The sequence below is a fragment of the Aythya fuligula genome, chromosome 1, assembly GCF_009819795.1.
Source record: "Aythya fuligula isolate bAytFul2 chromosome 1, bAytFul2.pri, whole genome shotgun sequence".
Taxonomy (NCBI): Eukaryota; Metazoa; Chordata; class Aves; order Anseriformes; family Anatidae; genus Aythya; species Aythya fuligula.
This window is the reverse complement of record NC_045559.1, coordinates 135775122-135796372: the sequence shown is the minus strand read 5'-3', so window position 1 is coordinate 135796372 and position 21251 is coordinate 135775122. Positions and strand designations below refer to the sequence as shown.

Here is a 21251-nt window from a genome sequence, read left to right as displayed (position 1 = left end):
AAACTATTGCAGCATTATAGGAGAGAAATTCTGATTCTGTCTTGACCCAAGTGGACTCCAATATTCAATCATACTGTTTCGGCTGCTGTAATTTTACTGGGCTGAAGATCAGTAGTAGTTAGAGATAAACTACAAGGCAGTGTTTTCTTGAGCTCATTTTAAGAGTTGCACAATGTAAGAGACTATTTGTATCAGACAAACTCCAATATCAGCCTTTCTTAGATCTGTCAGAATATCATCCAGCTAACAGAAAGTTAACTCTTGCATGTAAATAAAGAAGGTATATCACTCCTACAGGTCTTCTAATTCAAAATCCTTCAAATGTCCCTGTTGGTGAATGTTGTCTCCATTCTCTTCTAGTATTCCCAGAACAACCTCTGAGTGCATTTCCATTTGCATTGAAATTTGTTTCTGTTGGATAAAAAAAAAAAAAAAAAAATGTTATGCACAACATCTGCATTGAATGGTACTACAAATTCTGCTTGAATTTTATTACAAGCTATTTGATTTATCTGGGGTTAGTACAGATTACTTCGTCTGTTATGATAACTGAGTTACAGAGATCTCTCCCTGTAATAGGTGATCATAAACAAATTTGCTTCACTGTTCTGAGCCTTTATTTTGTTGCTTGTTGCCTTGAAGGATGATATAACCGTATACCTAGAGTTTATGTCAAAGTCACACTCTAGCTTTCAGTGGTTGTATTTATGTGTTGGTAAAACAGATTATCTCAGCACCATTCTTTGCAATCTTCTTTACTCTTACATTATGTCCAAAGCCAATGTCACTGCTATTTCAGGTGTCAGCAGTATCTGAGGTACTGATCTGTTCCATATGTTTTATTCAATTTCTCTTTCCTAGATGTGCCATCAACACACATCTCAGCCACTTGTAGTAATCATCTAGACAACAATTACATAGATATGCTGAGGTCTTCCTGTCAAAAGTGTGTGTGGTGTTTTGTAATAGTTTGGGGACAGAGATGTCTTCTTTCTCAGTTAGTAATATTTGATATATTTTTTGTGGTGGTCATTATTTGTTGTATTTTTTGTTTTATATAGTGAATACAAAAGATGTCTGAAGAGTAGTGCATGCAGTTCAATGTTTGTGGGAGATACAGAATATATGTTTGATGATAATTTTGTCTTTATATTCTGGTAGTTCATATGTGATAATCACAAGGGGTATTTTTAGTTAATTTGCACGCCATTGCTCGTGAAAAGTGTGCCAAAGGATTTTTGCATAGAAGAAGTAGCAAATATGACACCTTTAGATCAAATTCAATAAAATAATTTTGGCCATAAATATCATAGAAATGACTTTGAATCTTGAGAATGAAAGATTTGACTTGAGTATAGTTCTGGAGCTCTCTTGGGCTTCTCTTTTCTGAGACTATAAAGTAGAGGAGCACAGATTGCTCTTGGGAGCCAGGCTGAGGCTTGTGGAACGAACTCCAGGTGTGAGTTTAAAACACATGCCATCGGTCTTGTCATTTCTGATATCATTAGGCATATAGACAACAATTTATTTATAAGTTTGCCTTCGAGAGAGGAGGTTAGTGGAAGGGAGGGTACAGGAGGGGAGGGGATGGGACACGATGGGAGGGGAGGGGACTCACTTCCCTTGTCTTACAATCTAGTTGTGATTCATGAATTTAGATGGTCCACAATTTCTATCAGGGTTTGTAGTTATGCTTGTATATTTACATTTAAGTTAATTAATTAATTAATTAATTAAAAACAACAACAACAACAAAGCATTGAAAGGCACACTTTTTTTTTTTTTCCCCTGGAAGAAAAGAAGGTGGCATAGAAGCTTACATTAGCAATTGTCAGTTACATTCCTGAACGCACTAATAGAAATCTTCAAGGTACTGTACAGCAACAGAGTTGAATAGGACAGAGTAAAATGAATGAAACAAATCAAAAAAAAATAATAAAAAAAAAAAGGCACTGAAACAAATGTTTTGAACACAGGATGGAGAAATTCCTCATAACAGTTTTCTATTTCAATGGTATGTTGCCAAAACACACTGTTAAGGCACACCTTTCCATCATGTGTTGCAGAAGAACCAGATAAGAGACAATCTTACTGTGCTTCCTATAGCACAGTTTACTGTGTAGCTTCACCAAAATTATAGAGATCTAGACTACTGTCTGACTAACGCATTTTTCCTCTAACTCACACAATCACAGGCAGTAATAAAAAGACTTGAATGTGCCAGCCAAGGAGCTGCATTAATTACAGTCACACAAATATTGGAAATACTTATTTTCTGTTTTGTCCAGTTGACTGAAAATTTTTAATCTCCTGTGAGATAAGCTAGCAACTGAACTTCCATTAGCAGAATGGAATATTTTCCAGAGTAAATATCTCTGGCCATGATTTACCTTGGAGCAGGTGTACTCTTGAGGTAGCATATACTTCATGCATTGCTAAGCTTCCTCTTGCTGTATGTATACGCTTATTATGAAATAGCCAATGATTTACACTTCGCCACAAAACTCTTTCCTTTGATAACTTGCCCACATGCTTATACATGTAATAATGCCTATTCTGCAGGGAGTCATAGTGATTGCTGCTTAAAACATTGGTCCATTGAGTGTGGTTATGCTGAAGCCCTCTCTGAGGCACACTTGACATAATATTCTCTTGAGGACTTTCTCCATCGTTTGTATGGAAATCATTGTCCTGTAACCTGCACAAGCACTCTATGTTTTTTTTTTTTGTTGTTTGTTTGTTTGTTTGTTTTTTCTTTTTTGGTGTTTTTTTGTTTGTTTGTTTGTTTTGTTTTTGTTTTGGCTTCATTACAAGAACTCTGCATACCGTTTTCCCAGTTTTTCTTAATACTGACCTGCTGTTCCAAATGCAATGCTGTGCCACTCTGATTGCAAGTAATATCATGCGTGTCAGTGTAGTGAGAGAAAAAGTACAGATACACTCTACCTGGTGGTGAGTCTCATCTGCAGCTAACCAAGTTATGATATTATCTGTAGGATGTGGAACAGGCATGGTTATAACTTCCAGGCATCTATACCTACAAGAGAGTGATATAGACATGCAACTCTAAAATGTCTGCAGGAATTAAACAATACTTTGCAATAGGTGCACCTGCAATGGACACTGGATAACAGTTTAACTGAGTAAGAAACTTAAACACAGAGAGGAGATAATCAGACAAGTGGAGCATGGTCTGTGACCCACATGAAATAAATTATTAATCTAAGGAACACATCTAAATTGAGGTGGTTAGGAACTGCCTAACATCTTTCAGAGATTCTGAATTCTTTACACTGACTAGAAAGGGAACTTGAGTACTTTGGGGGAGATTGTTTCCATAGGTGTCAAAAAATTGTTCATGATTTAGACATTTAAATTAAACAGACATTAACCATTTCTAAAGCTATAACACATTTTGGTTTTTTGTTTCATTACTGACATTTTGCTCAGCATTTTTCCAGCTTTTCCTCTGCCTCACTGGTTTTAACTAGAGCTAGAGATTTAAAAGGACTCTATAGATATGCACACACATTTGACTTCCAAGAAAAGCAAGAGCTTATGGCATACTACTATGACAAGTACAAAAAATACTCCTATTTTAATAATTTTAAATATTACCTGTAAAATATTTTAATCAAAGAAAGAAACATAAAGGACAGGGACAGGCATTACATCAGAGATGTCTTTTAACTCATTTGAAGTCTAGCACAATTCAACTTGAGTGTGAGTGGTGTTTGCATAGAGTTCATGAACACATTTTGTGCCATCACAAAGGATTATCTGTTGGTTTTCAATGCTATGCAAATTTATCACAGAAGAGATCTACCAGCTGAATTACTCTCTTGAGACCAAAAGCAATCCTCATTATTTGACCAGAATATTTTTTTTATGTTTAGATGCAGATGGCTCTCAATTACATGTTTTACTTGCACACAGGGAAACGTTTGATATTGTATTTTAATGTTAACTCTTTCATAGCCACAGTTTCTTGAGTTTTTGTTTATTAAAAGAAAGTAGAATGTATGGTAACCTCTTTTATCCTAATCAGCATTTAATCAGCAGTTATTTTAGTCATTAATTAATTATTTTACTTTTAACACTGGTTCCATTTAAATATTACATGTTACAAATACTAAGGTATCTTGAGTTACCTTACCTTCCTGAACTTTTTTTGTTTGTTTGTTTTTGTTTTTTTTTTTGTTTTGTTTTTTGTTTTTTGTTTCTCAGAAAGCCTGCTCTGTTATGCCAATAGGAACAATGTGTAACTGAAAAGAAAAGTAGTGGTGTCAAGTCAGTTGTCTGCATTTATTAGTGATGGTTGGAGGGCCACTAATGGTACAGCAATGAAAATTCCTTCTGTCAGAATGACTTTCACTTTTGTTTTTTGTTGTTGTTGGTTTTTTTTGTTTTTTGTTTTTTTTTTTGGTAATCTGTTCAGTTTAGAGGAAAAGAATATTGTAGGCAATACCCATAAATTATGAAATGAACTTGGGCAACACGGGAAATGAAATTTGTCTTTGGTGTGATTAGTGCTGGTGGCCTGAAAGCAGAACCCACAAGACCATGGGGCAAAATCACAGTGAGAGACAGAAGTCAGACTAAGGTGGAAAAATGTCGTCTACAGAGGCAGAGATATGGCTAAGATCTGGGTGTGAGACTGGAGCTCCAGGGACTGTGATGGGATCTGTGAGATACTGCTCAGTAGTAGATGTAGTCTTACATCTAGCACACCTTTGTTAAAACAACAGCTGGTAATGCACAATTATCTGTTTCTTGTAAACAATAATTCATCTGAGAAGACTGGTGTTTGACTTTACTCCATTGAGTATGGTTTGCTGACCCTTACCTTCATCTCTCTTTTTCCCTGACCGCTCTCATACCAACAGTTTATATTACCTTCCAGAAATGTATATTACCTTCTACACGCACATATCAGCAAACCTCCAAGGAAAATTAGAAGGCAAAGCAATGTGAGGCTTAGCAGCATGATGTCCACTGTCTTTCCTTAGAAAGAAGAAAGATAATGTTAATAATGTGGGAAAGGATATTTCATAAATGAATGAATTATATATTAATGACTCATAAATATTGCACCATTCCTGTACTGCTAAAGATTTAAACAAATATTTCACCAAGCTTTTTAGATGGAACAAGGGCTTCTGCATTCAGCATTGTTTTTTTCTCTTCCTTTTAGCCCTCAGCTTTTGCTGCTGTCTCAATCCCCATGTTCCTCTGCATAAATGGACTCCATCCCTTCCTTTCCCTGGATTTCTCTCACGCTGTGCATGGCCTGTCCTTTCACTGCATGTTTCCATTGAGCCCTGATTTCTCTGGATATCAGCTCCATTTTTTCATCTGTCATTGACACTCCTGCTGCCCCAGCTGCTCCTGGATTCCTGATGTTGCCACCTCCCATCTCCACACACCATAAGACTCATGCTGCTGCCTCCTCACCCCTTCACAGCTGTAACTGGTTTAAGGTAAAATGAAAATAAAAGCTTTTTGTCAAACAAAATATTCTCTCTGACTCAAGAAGCAACATTTGTTCTTCATTATACTTACCTTTTTAAACCGTGTTAGGCAAAGTCCTAAAGAAATGCAAGTAAACATTTTGAAATACATATTTATACTGTTCAGAAAATATTGGTTTTTTACCTTGCATTCACTCCTCTAAAATACCCCAAATACCAAAATACAAAAGTCTTTGATAGACTTAAAAATGCATTTTTTTGGCAAATTTTATTTTTGTTTGATACCTAGCTTTAGAACCATGACTATTTTGGATTCCTTTGAACTAAGTACTTTGAAGAAAAACACGTAGGAACAGTTCTTAAAATGTTAGTGGTCCTAGGCCAGTTAAACAATGGTTTTAGGACCAATCTAGATCAAATTCAAAGAACAAAAGATTTGAATAAAAGTTCCTGGTTTGAATCCACCTGCAGTTAAAACCAAGGAAATGAATTTCCACAAATTTGATGTAAAACCATGAAAAAGCTCTCAAACCTCTGTATAGAACTAAGTGTAAGAACAACCTTTATGTTCTACTAAAATACTAACCTATTCTTTATTCATTTTAAGCTGAAGACAAGAGTTTTCCCCTTGTCTTTTGAGTGCTCAGAAAATAAGTTTGGAACACTTTCTGGACTGTGTAACATTAATTCTTTATTTTGAGGTGATTGTTCTGCAACATTCTGTTGCTAACCCTGTATCACGTACACACTCAAGAGAAGAGGAAGCAGTGGTCTTTATACAAACCAAACCACAAAGAGGTTCGGTCTTCTTGCTTTCTTAACTCATACATTTTGAAAAGGTGAAAGAAAAAGAAGCACTTATTCTTTGAGATAGACCTTTTAAAGTTTTGTTGTTGTTGTTGTTATTTTTTTTTATTGATTGATTGATTTTGTTTTGCTATTTTGTTTTTTGTCTTTTTTTTTTCAAATGCAAATGTATAAATTTAGTCACATACAACAGTGGCTTGGCCTGCAAAATTCAGAACACCTCTGAATTACTATTAACTTCAAAGTGATCTATGAATGCTCAGAAGCTCTAAAAATTAGACCAATTATTTCAAGTTTCTATATATGAATAAAGCTGATCAAACATTTCTCTTTCAGCAGAAAGTTTCTATACTGAACAGTTCAGTTTAAATTGTTTTATTTTTCAAGGGCATATGCTAATTTTGATGGAAAACAAATGTGTTTCCCATGAGAAAACTAACAAATTCTTTTCATGTCAAATGAACATTTTAGAACAAATATTTTAGTTATGTCTTGAATTATGTTATTTCATTTTGATGTTTCAGCTTTTTTAAGTAGAGGATAAAATGCCTCTTAAAAATGCATTCTTAAAGAAATGTAACTTAACTTCCAGATGAAACATCAGAACGTCATGTGGAAGTAAACAAAAAGCAGGTCAGTCCACATTGCTTCAAAACTTTCAGCAGAAAAAATGACACATTCCAAAATAAAATACTGAATGGATGTTTTTCATTTCAAGTTACTACATGGTAAGTCTCAATATTTTAAAAATAACTGTGTCTGTGAAATTAAGTATGTGACTTGCATGAAATTATCATGAATGATACTAATAATAACATATTTTTTAATATAAATAAATAAAATCTAGACAGCATTAAAATGCACTACATAAAGTCTATTTATTATATGTATTCCCAATTAAAAACAGCCAAAATCATTTCAACAGAATACAAAATAAAATGGACAGAAAACTCTTTCTAGGTATCAAAATAGATGCCTAAAGAAGTTTGCCTGAGCATGCGATCCTTCAGTGTAATATATTCCATAGATTTGTTTTACAAACACCACTAATCCTCTCTGAATACAGGAAGGAAGAAGGGAAATAGGCATATTACATGAACTTGTGCATATGTGCAGTATGCGCCATAGGTAAATCAACTTGCTGCACTGAACACATGGAGATATGACATATTATATGCAATTGCAGTCTTGTCTTCCACAAACTTTTCTGAAGGAAAGGAAACAAGCTGTGGTTGTTAAGCTCCAACAACAGCTGTAGAGGAAGTTGGGAAACCAACGGTGTTGAAAAGTCAGACAGCTGCAGCTGCTGAAAGGTTTGGTAGGCTGGAATCAGGGTGGATAACTGCTCAACTCCATTTCCTTTTTCTAGTGAGGGGATGGCAGAGAATGAGTAAACCTACATTTCCCTACTAGGAAAAGCCCTTCTAATTTCCCCTCCCTCCACTGACTATCAGCCTGACATGAGGCACCAGGAAGACCTCTCTGCATGTTAATGTCCAAAGCTCACACTCTCTTCAATGAGAAGAAAGAAGCATTTCCGAAAGGCAATTCAAGTTTCTGATGGGCTGAAATGTGTCCTCTCCTTCACCATAGTGAGCACATGAAGCTCCTCTTTCTGACTATTTAAGAAGTGAAATGCTTCTGAAATGAAGTGAATGAGTCTGGACTGCAGAGATGGTAGCTGAGAGGTGCCAACAGAATAGTGGGATGTGGTAAGGCATTTGGTGGAGTAGACAGACGGCATCATATAAACCCTCTGAGTGAATTTACCTTCAATCCATTGCAAAAATATTAATGTCTGGCCTTGTGTTTCCTGTATCCTCAGATAAACATGTATTTGAAACTCAATGAATCAAAAAGACATATGCCAAAAATACAGTCTGATACATTAAATATTTATCTTGAATCATGTTATTAACAATAGCATTCAACAGTTTTTCATGTTAACATGCAGAGACAAGTCTGTACATTCCTCTGTGTAGATATTGAGTGTCACTCATTCTATTATCCAACTTCCCCTTTACCCAACCTGACATTATGAAGCTGCTGTACGTGGAGGCATTTTCCTAACCATGGAAAGCACAAGAGTCACTTGTTAGCATATGAACGTTAAAATCTTGTCATAGGAGGTCAAGGAAAAAACATGGTTCTTGTTTAATTTGTACTAAAGCAAACTGTGAGAGCCAGAGCACATATATTTGAATGTGAGCGTAACTACTTCCTATCTCTGTCAGATGAGAGATTATTCTCCTGATACAGTAACAGAAATATGTTAAATTTAGTCCTTGAGGACTACATGATTTGATGAGCTTTATGACATTCATGTGTTTCTTGGCTTACTGTCTTCAGCTGAAAGCATTCATAAAGATGTCCATTGCAGAACAGGCAGGGGGATGTTGTGAGCCATGCAGCTGCTGACCATTTTTGTTTTCTAAAGGCTGCCAAAAATCACACCGGGAGAACAGTCCTGTGCTATTAACCCATTAGATCTAACCTATTAGATCAAACGGTACATTTCCCCACAGCATGTAGAACTGTGTGACCTGGTGCATGGCATGGACTTCCACATACTGCTACAGTACAGTAATAATAATACAGTACAGCAAAGAGAACAGAAAGTAAATATGCTAAATTATACTAATATATAATGATAAGAGTTATGAATGATAAATACATGATAACTTACCATCATGAATAATCACTGGTTCACTCCAGTCACTCCATATCTTGTTTCTTATGCATACCTCTTTCTTTGCCCTCACTTGTGCTGTATATTTCTTTGCTGGCCTATGAAGTGGATACTCATATTTCTCTGCAGCAACATTTACAATCTATCAAGACAGGTTTAAGGGGTTATTTTAGGTGATTTCACATTGCAATTGAAACAGATAAAATTCTATGGATGTCAAATACTACTTAACTACAATGTCACTTACCTAATAAAAAGAGATTTTCAGAAAAAAAAAAAAAAAGTGTTTATATCTGACACAATCTGTCTTTTAGCTGGCATGTATTAAAACTCAACTCAGGTTAAAGATCAGGAGGTTAAAACTAAAAAGATGGAAGGAAGTATCAGCTGTGTGAATGGTCAGAATCTGAAAGCACCTATTCCCTTTTTTTTTTTCTCACGCCAAACATAGGATGAATACAGTAATAATGAATCCACAAGTTTCAAAGCTTTTGTAGTGGGTGGTGTGCTGTTTTTAGTTTTCTGCTAGAAAAAAAGCTTTCAGTTTTCAACTGTCTAATGGTGAGGGTTCTCCATTATTTTAGTGACTATTTTGAAACATCCTTAATTGTGTCTATAAATGAAAGCATGTCACTTCAAAAGATTAAACATATGCAAGGTTCACTACAGTCTATAACAGAGGGTTCTCAAAATCATTTACCAACTTTGAAAACTGGAGCTAGGTAAAATAAACAAACAATGCTAAAAAATTAAGAAAAGAATAAAAAAAATAAATTAAATTAAATTTAAAAAAAAAAAAAAAAAATTAAAAAGACAAGAAGCTTCTGCTCAGAAAAAAAAATCGGCATTAATGTTAGGAATTTGCAAAGAATAATAGTATTTCTGAATACACATCTCAGAAATAAATGAGCACAGAATCTTTGCATCGTTGGGGTTAGGAAAGCATAATTAGGGCAACTTTAAGAAAAGGTGACCTACTGCTTTCCTTATATTGATCACAGTATGGATTTGGCTATGTATCACACAACTTCTTTCTCTTCCTTCACTCTTTGTGACCCTGTTTCCAGATCTGTTGCCAGAAACAGATCCAAAAGCATACATGCTAAGGTTTTCAAAGTAAGTAAACATGTGTGATATGAGGACTTTCAACAGCAAACTACACGTACGATGTTTTAGTGCTCACTACATTCTGTGCCTGACCATTTGTTCCTAAGGAGACAATAATAAAGTAATGTCATTGTAAGAAATTACCAAAGTGCTAGAATGAAAGACATCTTGTAAAATTATGTAGGCCATCTTATGTCAGTGAGACCAAAAAACGGTAGACCAAATGTTGCTACACCCAGACCATTCTTGGAGGATTCTTGCCTAACCTACTATCTGTAACTCAATAAGAGTCACCCCAAGCAGGCTTGAAAACCTGTTGCCTTGCTAGAGTTTCCTTGGAATTAGAACACTTGTCCTAACTTTTAGCCTGTTTTTCTTGCTTTAAATTTAGCTAATCGCTATTTATCTTACTCACAAGTAGTCATGAGTAAGTATGATACCTATGCTCTCATTAATATCCTTTTATGTACCAGAGGAGGGTTCACACAAGTTACTGACACTCCTTTACTCTAGACGGTGTCCTCCTAGAGCATGTCTTCAAAGCTTCTGCTTGTAAAATGTTGACAAAATGAGCAGAAGTTTTGAAAACATGCTCCAGGTGGTGGAGACTGAAGGACAGGTTTAGGGTAAATGTTCTCTGAACCTTTTTACAATATATTTATATTTTGTGGTGGTGCCCAAAGCACAATTTGAGACTCCAGGTGAAACTTAGCATCTAGAAGGAAGAATTAGTCATGACCTACATGTGACATGCCTATCATATATACTTTAATAACTTTTGACCTTTGTGTAATAACGTAAAATTATTGACTCAGTTTGTGGTTCAATGTAATCCACAGACCTTTTTTCTTCAGCTTTGTTGCCTTCACATTAATTCCTCTTTTTTTAAAAAAAAAAAAAAAAAAAATATTTTTTTGCAGATTTGACCTATACATCCTAATCGTAGGATTTTCCCTATTACTTAACTTTGCCTTGTTGATTTCAAACTTACCCAAAATTTCAAATTCAGATTTTATTCTCCATACCGCTTGTTAACCCTTCCTAGCTTTCAGTCACCTGTAGACTTAACTATCTAATTTTAAGATTTATCTGTTTGTATCACAATAATATTGTCTGTACACATGAGTATTCAGCAAGTCATCTCTTCTAGTATTCAGAATAAATAAATATAGACTTTCATATTTTAATCATTATCCTCTTAGGTGGATAAATATCAAACAAATATCCACAACCCTGTTTATGGAATACCCTAATACCTCAAGTAATTAAGTCTATCTGAAAATAATTAATACCTGGATTTGACCAGGAAACAGAACCTCAGTCTTGCTCCACTCACCTCTCTCCCATGTCTCCTGTAACACTGCTGCAGTTTTTTTCCTTACCTTTGTGTCTCAATTTTGTGCTACTTTGCTAGGTAACTACCTTTCAACCATTACTACCCTTTATCCTGATTCTCCTCAAATCTGCCTCAAAGATCCTTCACTTAGCTGGTGCCCTCACATGTTACGCTTTGTTGTTGGTTGACTCTCTCCTATCTCCCCAACCATCTAAACAATGAAAAAAAAAAAAAAAAAGCTCAACAATTTTCCGCTGATGTAGGTGTTTATTCTCTTCCACCAGCACCCCAATTTTCCTTTTGTTTCCTTTGCTTTGTTTATATCCTGCATATGTGTAGAAAACAGAGGAACAACTGTGTAAGAAAAGAAAAATAGAATAGGTTTACTCCATGTAAATAAAGATGCTGGAAAATTTAATGCATTTGACATTTCCTTCCAGAGGGCCGGAGGTGTTAGGAAGCTGGAAAGGGGCAGCAGCAGCAAACTATAAAGAGCAGAACCCTGCTACTCAACTCAGGCACATCCTAGCCCTGGGCTGACAAAGGACCTCTTACTCCTGGCCCTCCCTGCTTCTACTTCACTTGCTCTGTGTCTTGAAATGGCAAAGTAACCTGCCTGCATTGGCAGGAAAGGATCAGAAGTGCTCCAGCACATTTCTGAGCAGCATACCAAGGATCCAGCATGAACCTCCCTTGCTCACTCTGCTTCCAGCTGTTAAAGATTAGGAGTTTAGTGAAAGGGCAGGAGAAAGCCCGCAGATGCATCTAGCATGAGTTTTGAAGTGTTATACTAGGGAATGGTTAAGGAGATGATAACTATGTGCTGAGGTGGCCTAGAAGGAGACTAGCTGTCTTTATTCTGGGGAAAAAAAAAAAAAAAGAAAAAAAAAAAAGAACTGAGAGGTCCAATATCCACATACAGACCCAAACACCTTTTCCATGTGCTGCAGTGGGGGCATATGTGAATATGAGAAGATCCAATGCAGCTCTGGAAGCTGTTTATCAGAATTAGCTAATAAACCAAACATCTGAACTAATAAACCCTGATGTAATATATGAAAATAATGTTATGTGTCCAGTAATTTGCCTACCTTATTGTATTTTTCCTTTCTACTGTGTCTAACGAAGAATGGGATATATATTAACTTGTTCTTTCAGACTTGAATAGTATCATTAGCTTAGATAAGCCTTTTATTGCTACAATACTGCGCATTCAGGCATCTTAGCTAAGATTTAGGTTCTTGAAGAAACACACAGCTTAAAAGAGACCTTGAATGAAAACACCAAAGATTCAGAAAATTCACATTCAAACACATATCTGAGTTTTTTAGTATCATATGTTGAGTTAAGTGCTTGGCCTTCAACTCTTTGGGAGTGCAAATGAGAATCTGCCTGAAAACATTTCAGCTCTTACTGCTATGTACTTTTAAACCACCAGCTGGCAATGCCACCATATTGTCACCATGCTGCATAAGCAAAACTATAACATTGTTCTATTTTTTAGTGTTAAAACTAAGAGAAGCTGCTGATACAACATGAATGATCATTAAATATATAATAAAGTATGTAAACAACAGAAGTGATTATTTTAGTGATGTATCTAGAAATAACAACATTGACATGTAAATTGTGAGCACCATCCTGCAAGGATTCACATGTATTTCACATGAATAATTCACTGAATATAACATGAATTAAGTATGAGAGAAAAACTTTGCAAGGGTGAAACCTAATTACAAATTTTAGCAACAAATTAATATTGCAATTTAAATTAGCAAAGCTGGTTTAGTTTTGAGGAGTACATTGAGAGTCAACATAGTGTTATTCTGATGGCAGGAAATCATATGCTTTTAATCTACAGCTTCAGAGCACAGGGCGGAAGGGATACCATCCAGAGGAACTTGTGAGTTTCTGAGGCTTGAGATGTGGACCTGTGAGAACTTTACACAGTTCATCAAGGCCAATCCAAGGCCCTACACCTGGGTAAGAGCAATGCCAAGCACAAATACAGGCTGGGTGGAGAATGGATTGAAAACAGCTCTGAAAAGAAGGACCTGTGGTTGTTGGTTAATGAGAAGTTCAACATGAGCCAGCAGTGTGTGCTTGCAGCCCAGAAAGCCAACTGTGCCCTGGGCTGCATCAAAAGCAACATGGCCAGCAGCAGGGAGAGGGAGGTGATTCTTCCCCTCTGCTCTTATAAGACCCCACGTGGAGTAATGTGTTCAGCTTTGGGGAAACATGGAAGTATTAGAATGAGTCCAGAGGAGGGCTCCAAAGATTATTAAGGGGCTGTAGCACCTCTCCTGTGAGGACAGGCTGAGGGAGTTGTGGTTGTTCAGCTTGGAGAAGAGAAAGCTCTGGGAAGACCTTACAGTGGCCTTCCAGTACATAAAGGGGGCCTACAGGAAAGCTGTCAGGGAGAGACTCTTTGTCAGGGGGTGGAGTGACAGGTCAAGGGGGAATGGCTTTAAACTAAAAGAGGGTAGGTTTAGATTAGATATTAAGAAGAAATTCTTTACTCTGAGGGTGGTGGGGTTCTGGAACGGGTTGTCCAGAGAAGCTGTGGATGCCCCATCTCTGGAGGTGTTCAAGGCCAGGCTGGATGGGGCTTTGGGCAACCTGGTCTAGTGGGAGGTGTCTCTGCCCAGGGCAGGGGGAAGGAACTGGGCGATCTTTAAGTTCCCCTCAAACCCATACCATTCTGTGATTCTGTGATTCTATGATTATATGATTCTATCATTCTATGAATAGTGCCTTTCTACAAGTAATTAATTCCATGTTAAAATGCAACATTTTGCAGCTACACTTCAAAACAAATACATGTTCAGTTTCTGTCTAGGTGGGGGAGTGTTTTGAAATATCTACAAGCGTTTTTCAAACAAAATACTTATACATATTATCTTAAGATTCAGGTGGAACATCAAGAAGACACAGATGTTATCCAGGCAGAAACCGATTCAAAATTCTTGGTGTATGATAGAATCTTATTTACACTCAGCTTATTTAAAGAAAAAAAAAAAAAAAAAAAAAAGTGTAATTTCAAAAAGCCACAGAACAGGTGAGGCTGTCTGGCCTCTGGAGGCCAGGCCCATCTCCAGGTGGCTTTTGAAGGCCTCCAAGGAGGAGACCCCACAGCCTCTCTGGGCAGCCTGTGCCAGGGTTCCATCACCCAGCACAGGAGCACTGCCTGGTGCTCAAGGGAAGCCTCCTGTGGGCCTGTTTGTGCCCAGGGCCTCTGGTCCTGGCACTGGGCATCACTGAAGAGAACCTGGCCCTGTCTTCTTTGCACCCTTCCTTCAGGTGTTTATAGATATTGAAGAGATCCCCCTTAGCTTCCTCTTCTCCAGGCTGAAGATTCCCAGCTCTCTTAGCCTTTCCTCATAGGAGAGGTGCTCCAGTCCTTTCATCTTCATAATCATCATCTTGAATTCGTAAAAGTGTTTTCCTACTTTTCACATTTAGCATCTTTTTTTTTTTTTTTAAGCAATACATAGTTTAGATTCAAAAACTTAATTTAACTAGGAACATCTCAACAAACACTAAACAAAAGATATAAAGTGTTTCAATGTTTTTAAATAACATTTAAAAATGTTTAACATCCTTCAGAAAAACTCTGAAAATAGCTTTGAATATTTATACATGGAAAAGAGCTGCTAAGAGTGAATAAATCTGTATACTACTTCTGTAGAATAGAAGATAGTTGCAGTTCCAGAACAAATGAGATAAGCTGGAGCCTGACCAATACATATTAGTGAACAAACTGATGGAAAAACACACCATACAGTATCTTTACAGTGCAACTGTGGCCATCCAGTTTTTCCTTGTATGAAAAAAAAAAAAAAAAAAGGTAAAATATGCAAGTCTAATCTTTGGATGGAAAAGATATGGGAACAGTGATATTCAACATCTTTCAATAACATATTCTTCTGGCTGAAAACTACCTTTCTGAAATAAAGGTTTTTACCCTTTCTTCTGTTTCTCAGTTTTCACAAAATGATGTCTTTTTATCAATAGCAAAAAGTCATTAATCTGAGTGATGTTAATGTACAATTGGAATTCAAGATGAAAGGTAAAAAATAAAACAAGCAAAACAAAACAAAAAAGCAGTCCACTTGAAAGCAAAAATGAATCTGAAAAAACTTCCTAAAATTTTCTTTTTGACCAGAAAGACAAAAAATGCTGGGCTATTTAAGAATGATCTTAAGGTTTCTTTAAAGTTGTTTGAGTTTTAATTCCTTTAAGCTCAAAGTATGCCTCATTTTTATATAAATTATGCTATGGGGAGTAAGTACATTGCCCCCAGAATGATTACCTTATGGTCCGTTATTTTCACTTGATACATGAAGCAGTTGTTACTTGCTGAACCAACGGTAGGCGGGGGTTTCCAGTGAATTTTAATACTTCTGTTTTCCAGGGAAACTGAGACGTTGATCGGCGGGTTGAGTTTCTCTGAAAATAAGCACAGAAATTTCTTCTGTACCTCATGTTGTTTCTCATATTTCTGCTGATGCAAAACAACAACAACACAGTACATTGGTCTTTATAATAGACAACTGCCTGTTTGAACTGGAGTTTCCCACAGGCAGAGCAAGCACTCAGTGAACAAGATGATTTCTTTAAAAGTGCTGCTCACTAAGTGGTATCCATTTGCGCCTCAAAATAAAGGGAAGCAGTTTTTTCTCATATAACTTTCCAGGCAGGAGGAGCAGGCCCTTTGTGTTCACCGAGTTTTGGAGGGTGTCAAGAAGACCTTGGAGTAGGCTTTAGGTGGTTTAGGATTATTTCCACCGTGTCTTGTGGGATACCCTACGTCTGTCTATGAGTCCAGTGGTTTAACTTTGAAAAAGTGGAGTTTCAGTTCTCACTGACGTGTAGCAGCTTCTGGCAAGTATTATTCACTTTATGAGTTCTGCTACACATGCTTAAAACTTCTATTTCTTTTTCAAATGAGCACATGAGCACTTGCTATGGAGGAAATGTTTTCCTTTGGAGCAAGACAGGCTTAGGAAATATAAACAATAAAAGAATAATTCCCCACCCCACCACGTCTCATCATGAACTGCAAGGCATGCAGAGGCCATGTGTTCTGTGCAGGGAAGGTGGGCAGGGTTGGTAGCAAGGGACGTTTTGCTTCCATGGATTTTAGTATTTGGTTTAGATAACCAATTTCTAGCATGGCGAGTGCTGGGGCACTGATCTCAGTCAGGTACAGGTGTGTGCTGGAGCGCTCAAGCAGCATGACCCCTCTGCAGTTGCTGTTGCATTGCCACAAAGGGAGGAACCACAGCTGCAGTCCTCCAAAAAAGCTCTCCCAGCAGAGGCATGTATTCACCACAGGGCTGTGGGGACAGAGATGGTAAGGCCTGAGACTGGCATGGCTGCAGCATGGCACTAAGAAGACAGAGATGCAGAAGGAAAGAGGGAGAGTGGCAACACTGCTCCCCCATAAAGCAGCTGCGTGTGTTTTCCTGCAGCTGCAGCTGCATGAACCTCTACAAGAGTTTGTATCATGTTAAGGTTTCCTGTTTGGCTTTTCTTTTTTGTTCCCCATCTTGAGAAGTCTCCTCTCTGAGCCCGAGGCAGGCTCCACAAAGTTAGCAAAAGCTTCTTTCGCAACCTCAGGCTTGTAAAGCTGTTCTCTTCCGCCTGCCCCTGAAACTGACCCTATTGGCACAGACCAGCCTTAAGGGTCGAGGTGTACCCCAGCCATGAAAGGTGAGGAAGGTGAACAGCAGCTATTTTGTGTTTGGCAGTGGTAAAAAAATGTTTCCACCTCTGAGATATTATTTCCAGAGCATCTCACCCTGCTGTGAGTGTACCAAGAGTAGGAATGCAACCCTAAAGAAGGAAATTTCTTCAGCCACATTGGCAGCTAGGGCTGAGTTATCTTGGGCTGTGTGCAGCACAGGGCAAGCACAAGTCCTGCTTAGTCAGGAAGCATGTCATGGTATGTGACAAGAACTGGGCTTGCAAGGGCTGGCACCCCAGAGCACCTCCAGGAGAGTGACAGGACAAGGTTGGCTGAAGCCCAGTGGGGTGTGCTCCAGTTGAAGAAGGGAAGCCAAGCACAAAAGAGCCTTTCTGATGAGTGTGGTACAAAGGGTGCAACTGGCTTCTCAGGTGGAGAGGGCAGCACTGACTTGCAACACTAGCCTTGCAAGGGCAATGCCATGATTTGTAATGTGTGGAAAAGCATCACCTGCAAACACCCTTGGGGTTGCTGCACGCTACCAAACTTTGGCAATGGATTTTAGGAGCAAGGTAGATTTGTGCTCTACACTGGGACAGGAGGGGAAGCTGTTGGCTGAACCAGCTGTGGCTGGCATGCAGCCATGCTTATGACTCAATGGAAATGTCAGGATGGGCTGGGAGGAAGTGCTGGTGGCCTAGCCTCAGCAAAGGGGAGGCAGTGATATAGCTCTAAACAGGAGGGAGGAGATTGTAATGCAGACAATTTGGAAGTGAGCTCCTCCCAGTTCAGCTATGAAACACCTAACACAGTGTCCTGCAGATTTTTTCTTTTGGGGGGGGAGGGTGGAAGAACTTACATGTATTTCCTTGAAAATATGTCGTTGTGCGAAAGCAGAACATATTGCTTTTAGCTGATTCTGACTGCAGTATAATTATTTTGGTAAAACCAATAATTATAAAGTATGAGAACAAAAGAGAATACTGTATAAGAATAAAAGAGACCTAGCTCAGGATAGATTTGATAGTTTTTAATGAGTTTTTGCTTTTATTTGAGTTATCCCCAATTCCCAAGTCACAGGTTTGAAATATGATCAATACTTTCATGATTTAAAGTATTTGAGTCTATAATCTGTGCTAAAACTCAGAAGAATTTCTCACTAGTGGGATTAATTTAAACATCACGATGAAGTAAAGAAAAATAAAGTAATCTGATCATTCAGGACTGCCAGTAGTTAAAAATCACTGGCAAAAATAATTTTAACTGAAAAATGCCTTCATAGATAAATAGAAATGTTACTGGTATTTGAGAACACTCATATTCTCAGATCAGTTATTAGTGAGACTTTTGTGGGTTTATATTCCTTTTTCTTTATCCCTTTCCTCAGAACTATAAAAGAAAAAATGATAGAAAAGAGAAGAACTGGAGAAAAGCAGAGATTTTTTTTTTTTTTCAAATTGCATGGAATGAAACCTTTAAAACATTTTCTCACAATATTGTGATTTTTATGACATTTTCATTTATCACATTTTATTGTGATTTTATGTCATTTTTAAAAGACAATTATAGATAAACAATTGTATTACTTCAGAGAAAAATAAATAAAAGCCTCTGAGCCACAGTTACTTTTCTTTAATTTTTGTGTTAAATTCTCAGAGATATAAATGCATAGAAAGTTAGAAATAATATTTGAATTTTTCACACTTCCCTCTTTCATTTCTTTGTTTCAAGACCAACAAAATAATTAATAAATGAACTTTTCATAACTGGCAATAATGGACAATACTTACCTATTTTCTGAGGTAGAAGAGCTTTGTAATAAGAAAGTCCTCTTGAATTATTTTTCAGATCTGTTACAGATATATTTAATTTGATTTTTCTTGATGGCTGGAAATATATGTCTTTCATGTGGCATCCAATATTTTTCTTCCTTGCATTTTTTATATATTGCTGGCATTCAAAATCTTTTCCTGTCTGTCTGTCGGAAGAAAATATGAGTGTTGTAGATGAAGTTACAAGAAACCTTAGACAAGGTATAATAGACTTGGGTTAAGCAAGTATACAAAACAAACCAACCAACCAAACAAACAAACAACAAAAAAAAAAAAACGGTTTTATACTTATTTTGCACAAGGTCTTTACCTGTATGAAAAAAAAATCTGGATATCGGCAGGAGCTTCTGCTTTAACATGCCAGGTGCAATTGAAGAAAGAAATATTATATATGATACATGAAAGATTCTGAATATATACTGAAACAAAGAAATCAGAAAAAAAAATAAGTGAAAATATGATGTTTATTTTATATGAATTTTCTAATAACAACATGATGGATGCCTTTACAAACCCATCAGATATCCTTATTTCTGGAGGATAACTGGTGGATGAGAACAAATGGATCTTTCAGCTTTTGAGGACATGATAACTGAGAAGCACTTTGGCTACCACCAAAAGCACAGTTAAACATAGTTAACACAGTTAAAGATAAAATAAATAAATAAATAAATAAAATAAAATAAAATAAAATAAAATAAAATAAAATATCTGGAATACTAGCTGAAGGTCTCTACTCTTTTAAGTTTTCTTGAAGCCAGGTAATACAGAAAGCAATCTCAACAGACATAGGAGCTGTCAGGGAAGATGGAGGGAGTGCTTGGGTTGTTCTGACATCTCATGCAGCGGGGCTAGTGTTTTCTGAATCTGAACATGCCTAAAATAATTCCATAATATTTCAAGATGCTATGAGTCATTTTTCTATATCCATACCAAAAAAATGTCATAAATGGGGTTTTAGAAGCAATATGACTCCAAGACAGAATATTATCATGAGTGCTTTTATGTCTTAACAACATGCAAGAAATAACAGACCTGGAGGAGCCTTGTAAGTACATTCTGTCCAGCCACTTTCCTTAATTAGCTCTTCAGTTTCTTTTGCAAAAAGCTGTGTTTTAACTTTAGCGTTAAAACCGGAATGTAACTCAAGACGTATTATCTTTTTCTTTTCCTGTAGTCTTTCCTAAGAAGGGAAGGACAGACAGTACTAAGTACTGAAAGGAAAATGATGCAAATTCAGTTACCAAATGTGTGACTTCACTTTAAACTGTGTGTAACTGTGGAACTTACTTTCCTTTCATAAGAGGTATTGAAGAATGTGTAACTCAAAATATACTTCACACGGTACTTCTTTGTCTCTTCTTCTGTCAGGTTATTGTTCCAGGACAGAATAACTCTGGAATCATATTTGGTAATCTGAAGATCATTATGTAGCCCAAGTTCATCTGCAATTATAATGACATTACACAGTGGAAGACCTAACCCCAACTGCATAGACAAAGGATTTTGCTTCCAGTAAGGCTTGCACATTCATCAGATCCCTGAGAGCTCTGTTCTCACATGGAGCAGGTTGTCATATTCAGTAATGTAACTTTAACGTGAGATTTACATTTACTTATCTATAGCTCCCAAAATGTCAGGTGATTCACTTTTAACTATCCTGGAGAATTTTCCTATGGGTTTGATCTCTATGTCTATCCACTGGCTGTAGAAAGAGCCTCGAAAAGAAGTTCTGATCAGACATCTGGGATGGGAACTTTGGCAAGAAGTTCTAATCAGACATCTGGGATGGTTAACATAGGATGAACTGTCACTGAATATGTTACTTACCCACTACGTCTGGTTGTCCATTTGCCAGGCCAGTGGAAAACAGTGTTTTATGCTGTAATAAAGTTAGTATCAGCACGACAGGAACAAATGTAACATGTGCCATAGCAAATGCTTTGGGCCACAGGTCTGCAGAAATTGAGACTCTCTAGTTGCAAGTTTGGCTGGAAAAACTCTTAGAACATGATGTTTTCGTTTTGCATCTGTGAAATAATATGAAACAGTAACTTAACCACTTAAATTATGTTCAAAATATAGGAAGTAAGCATGAAATAACTCTTTGTCAATGGGTCTTGTTGGTCTGTGTCTTCTATTATCAGGATGTTTGTATTTAAACCTAGTCTTTAACTGTGTGCCAGGGCCAAGGATGATGCATGTGCCATACTGAGCTGGTTTTGAATTGGGGCGCTGCTTAATTTGCATGGCAAGATCACAGAAACGACACTACTGATAGTGCCTGGTAGCAGACAGCTTGGGTGGGAATCATCCAAGA

At 37.1% G+C, this 21251-nt stretch overlaps 1 protein-coding gene across 1 annotated transcript; it reads right to left on the bottom strand.

Annotated features, from left to right (window-relative positions):
* Window positions 1-291: 291 nt before the first annotated feature.
* Window positions 292-20864, bottom strand: LOC116496310 (interleukin-5 receptor subunit alpha-like). The gene is made up of 10 exons (XM_032199333.1): window positions 20762-20864; window positions 20222-20376; window positions 19967-20114; window positions 19242-19350; window positions 18890-19077; window positions 15723-15859; window positions 8965-9109; window positions 4917-5004; window positions 2947-3037; window positions 292-411 (listed from the first exon to the last, which is right to left on the bottom strand). Exons 1-10 carry the CDS (start codon window positions 20862-20864, stop codon window positions 292-294), a joined length of 1284 nt encoding a protein of 427 aa, XP_032055224.1.
* Window positions 20865-21251: the final 387 nt, after the last annotated feature.

Bases quoted from the DNA above. Each gene is read 5' to 3' on its own strand.
- LOC116496310 (XM_032199333.1), bottom strand. From the start codon at position 20,864: ATGGCACATGTTACATTTGTTCCTGTCGTGCTGATACTAACTTTATTA. The intron at 20,115-20,221 runs GTAAGTTCCACA...TTCCCTTCTTAG, and splicing joins ATACCTCTTATGAAAGGAAA to GAAAGACTACAGGAAAAGAA. The intron at 9,110-15,722 runs GTAATCATTCTG...CTGTCTTGATAG, and splicing joins TGAAAATAACGGACCATAAG to ATTGTAAATGTTGCTGCAGA.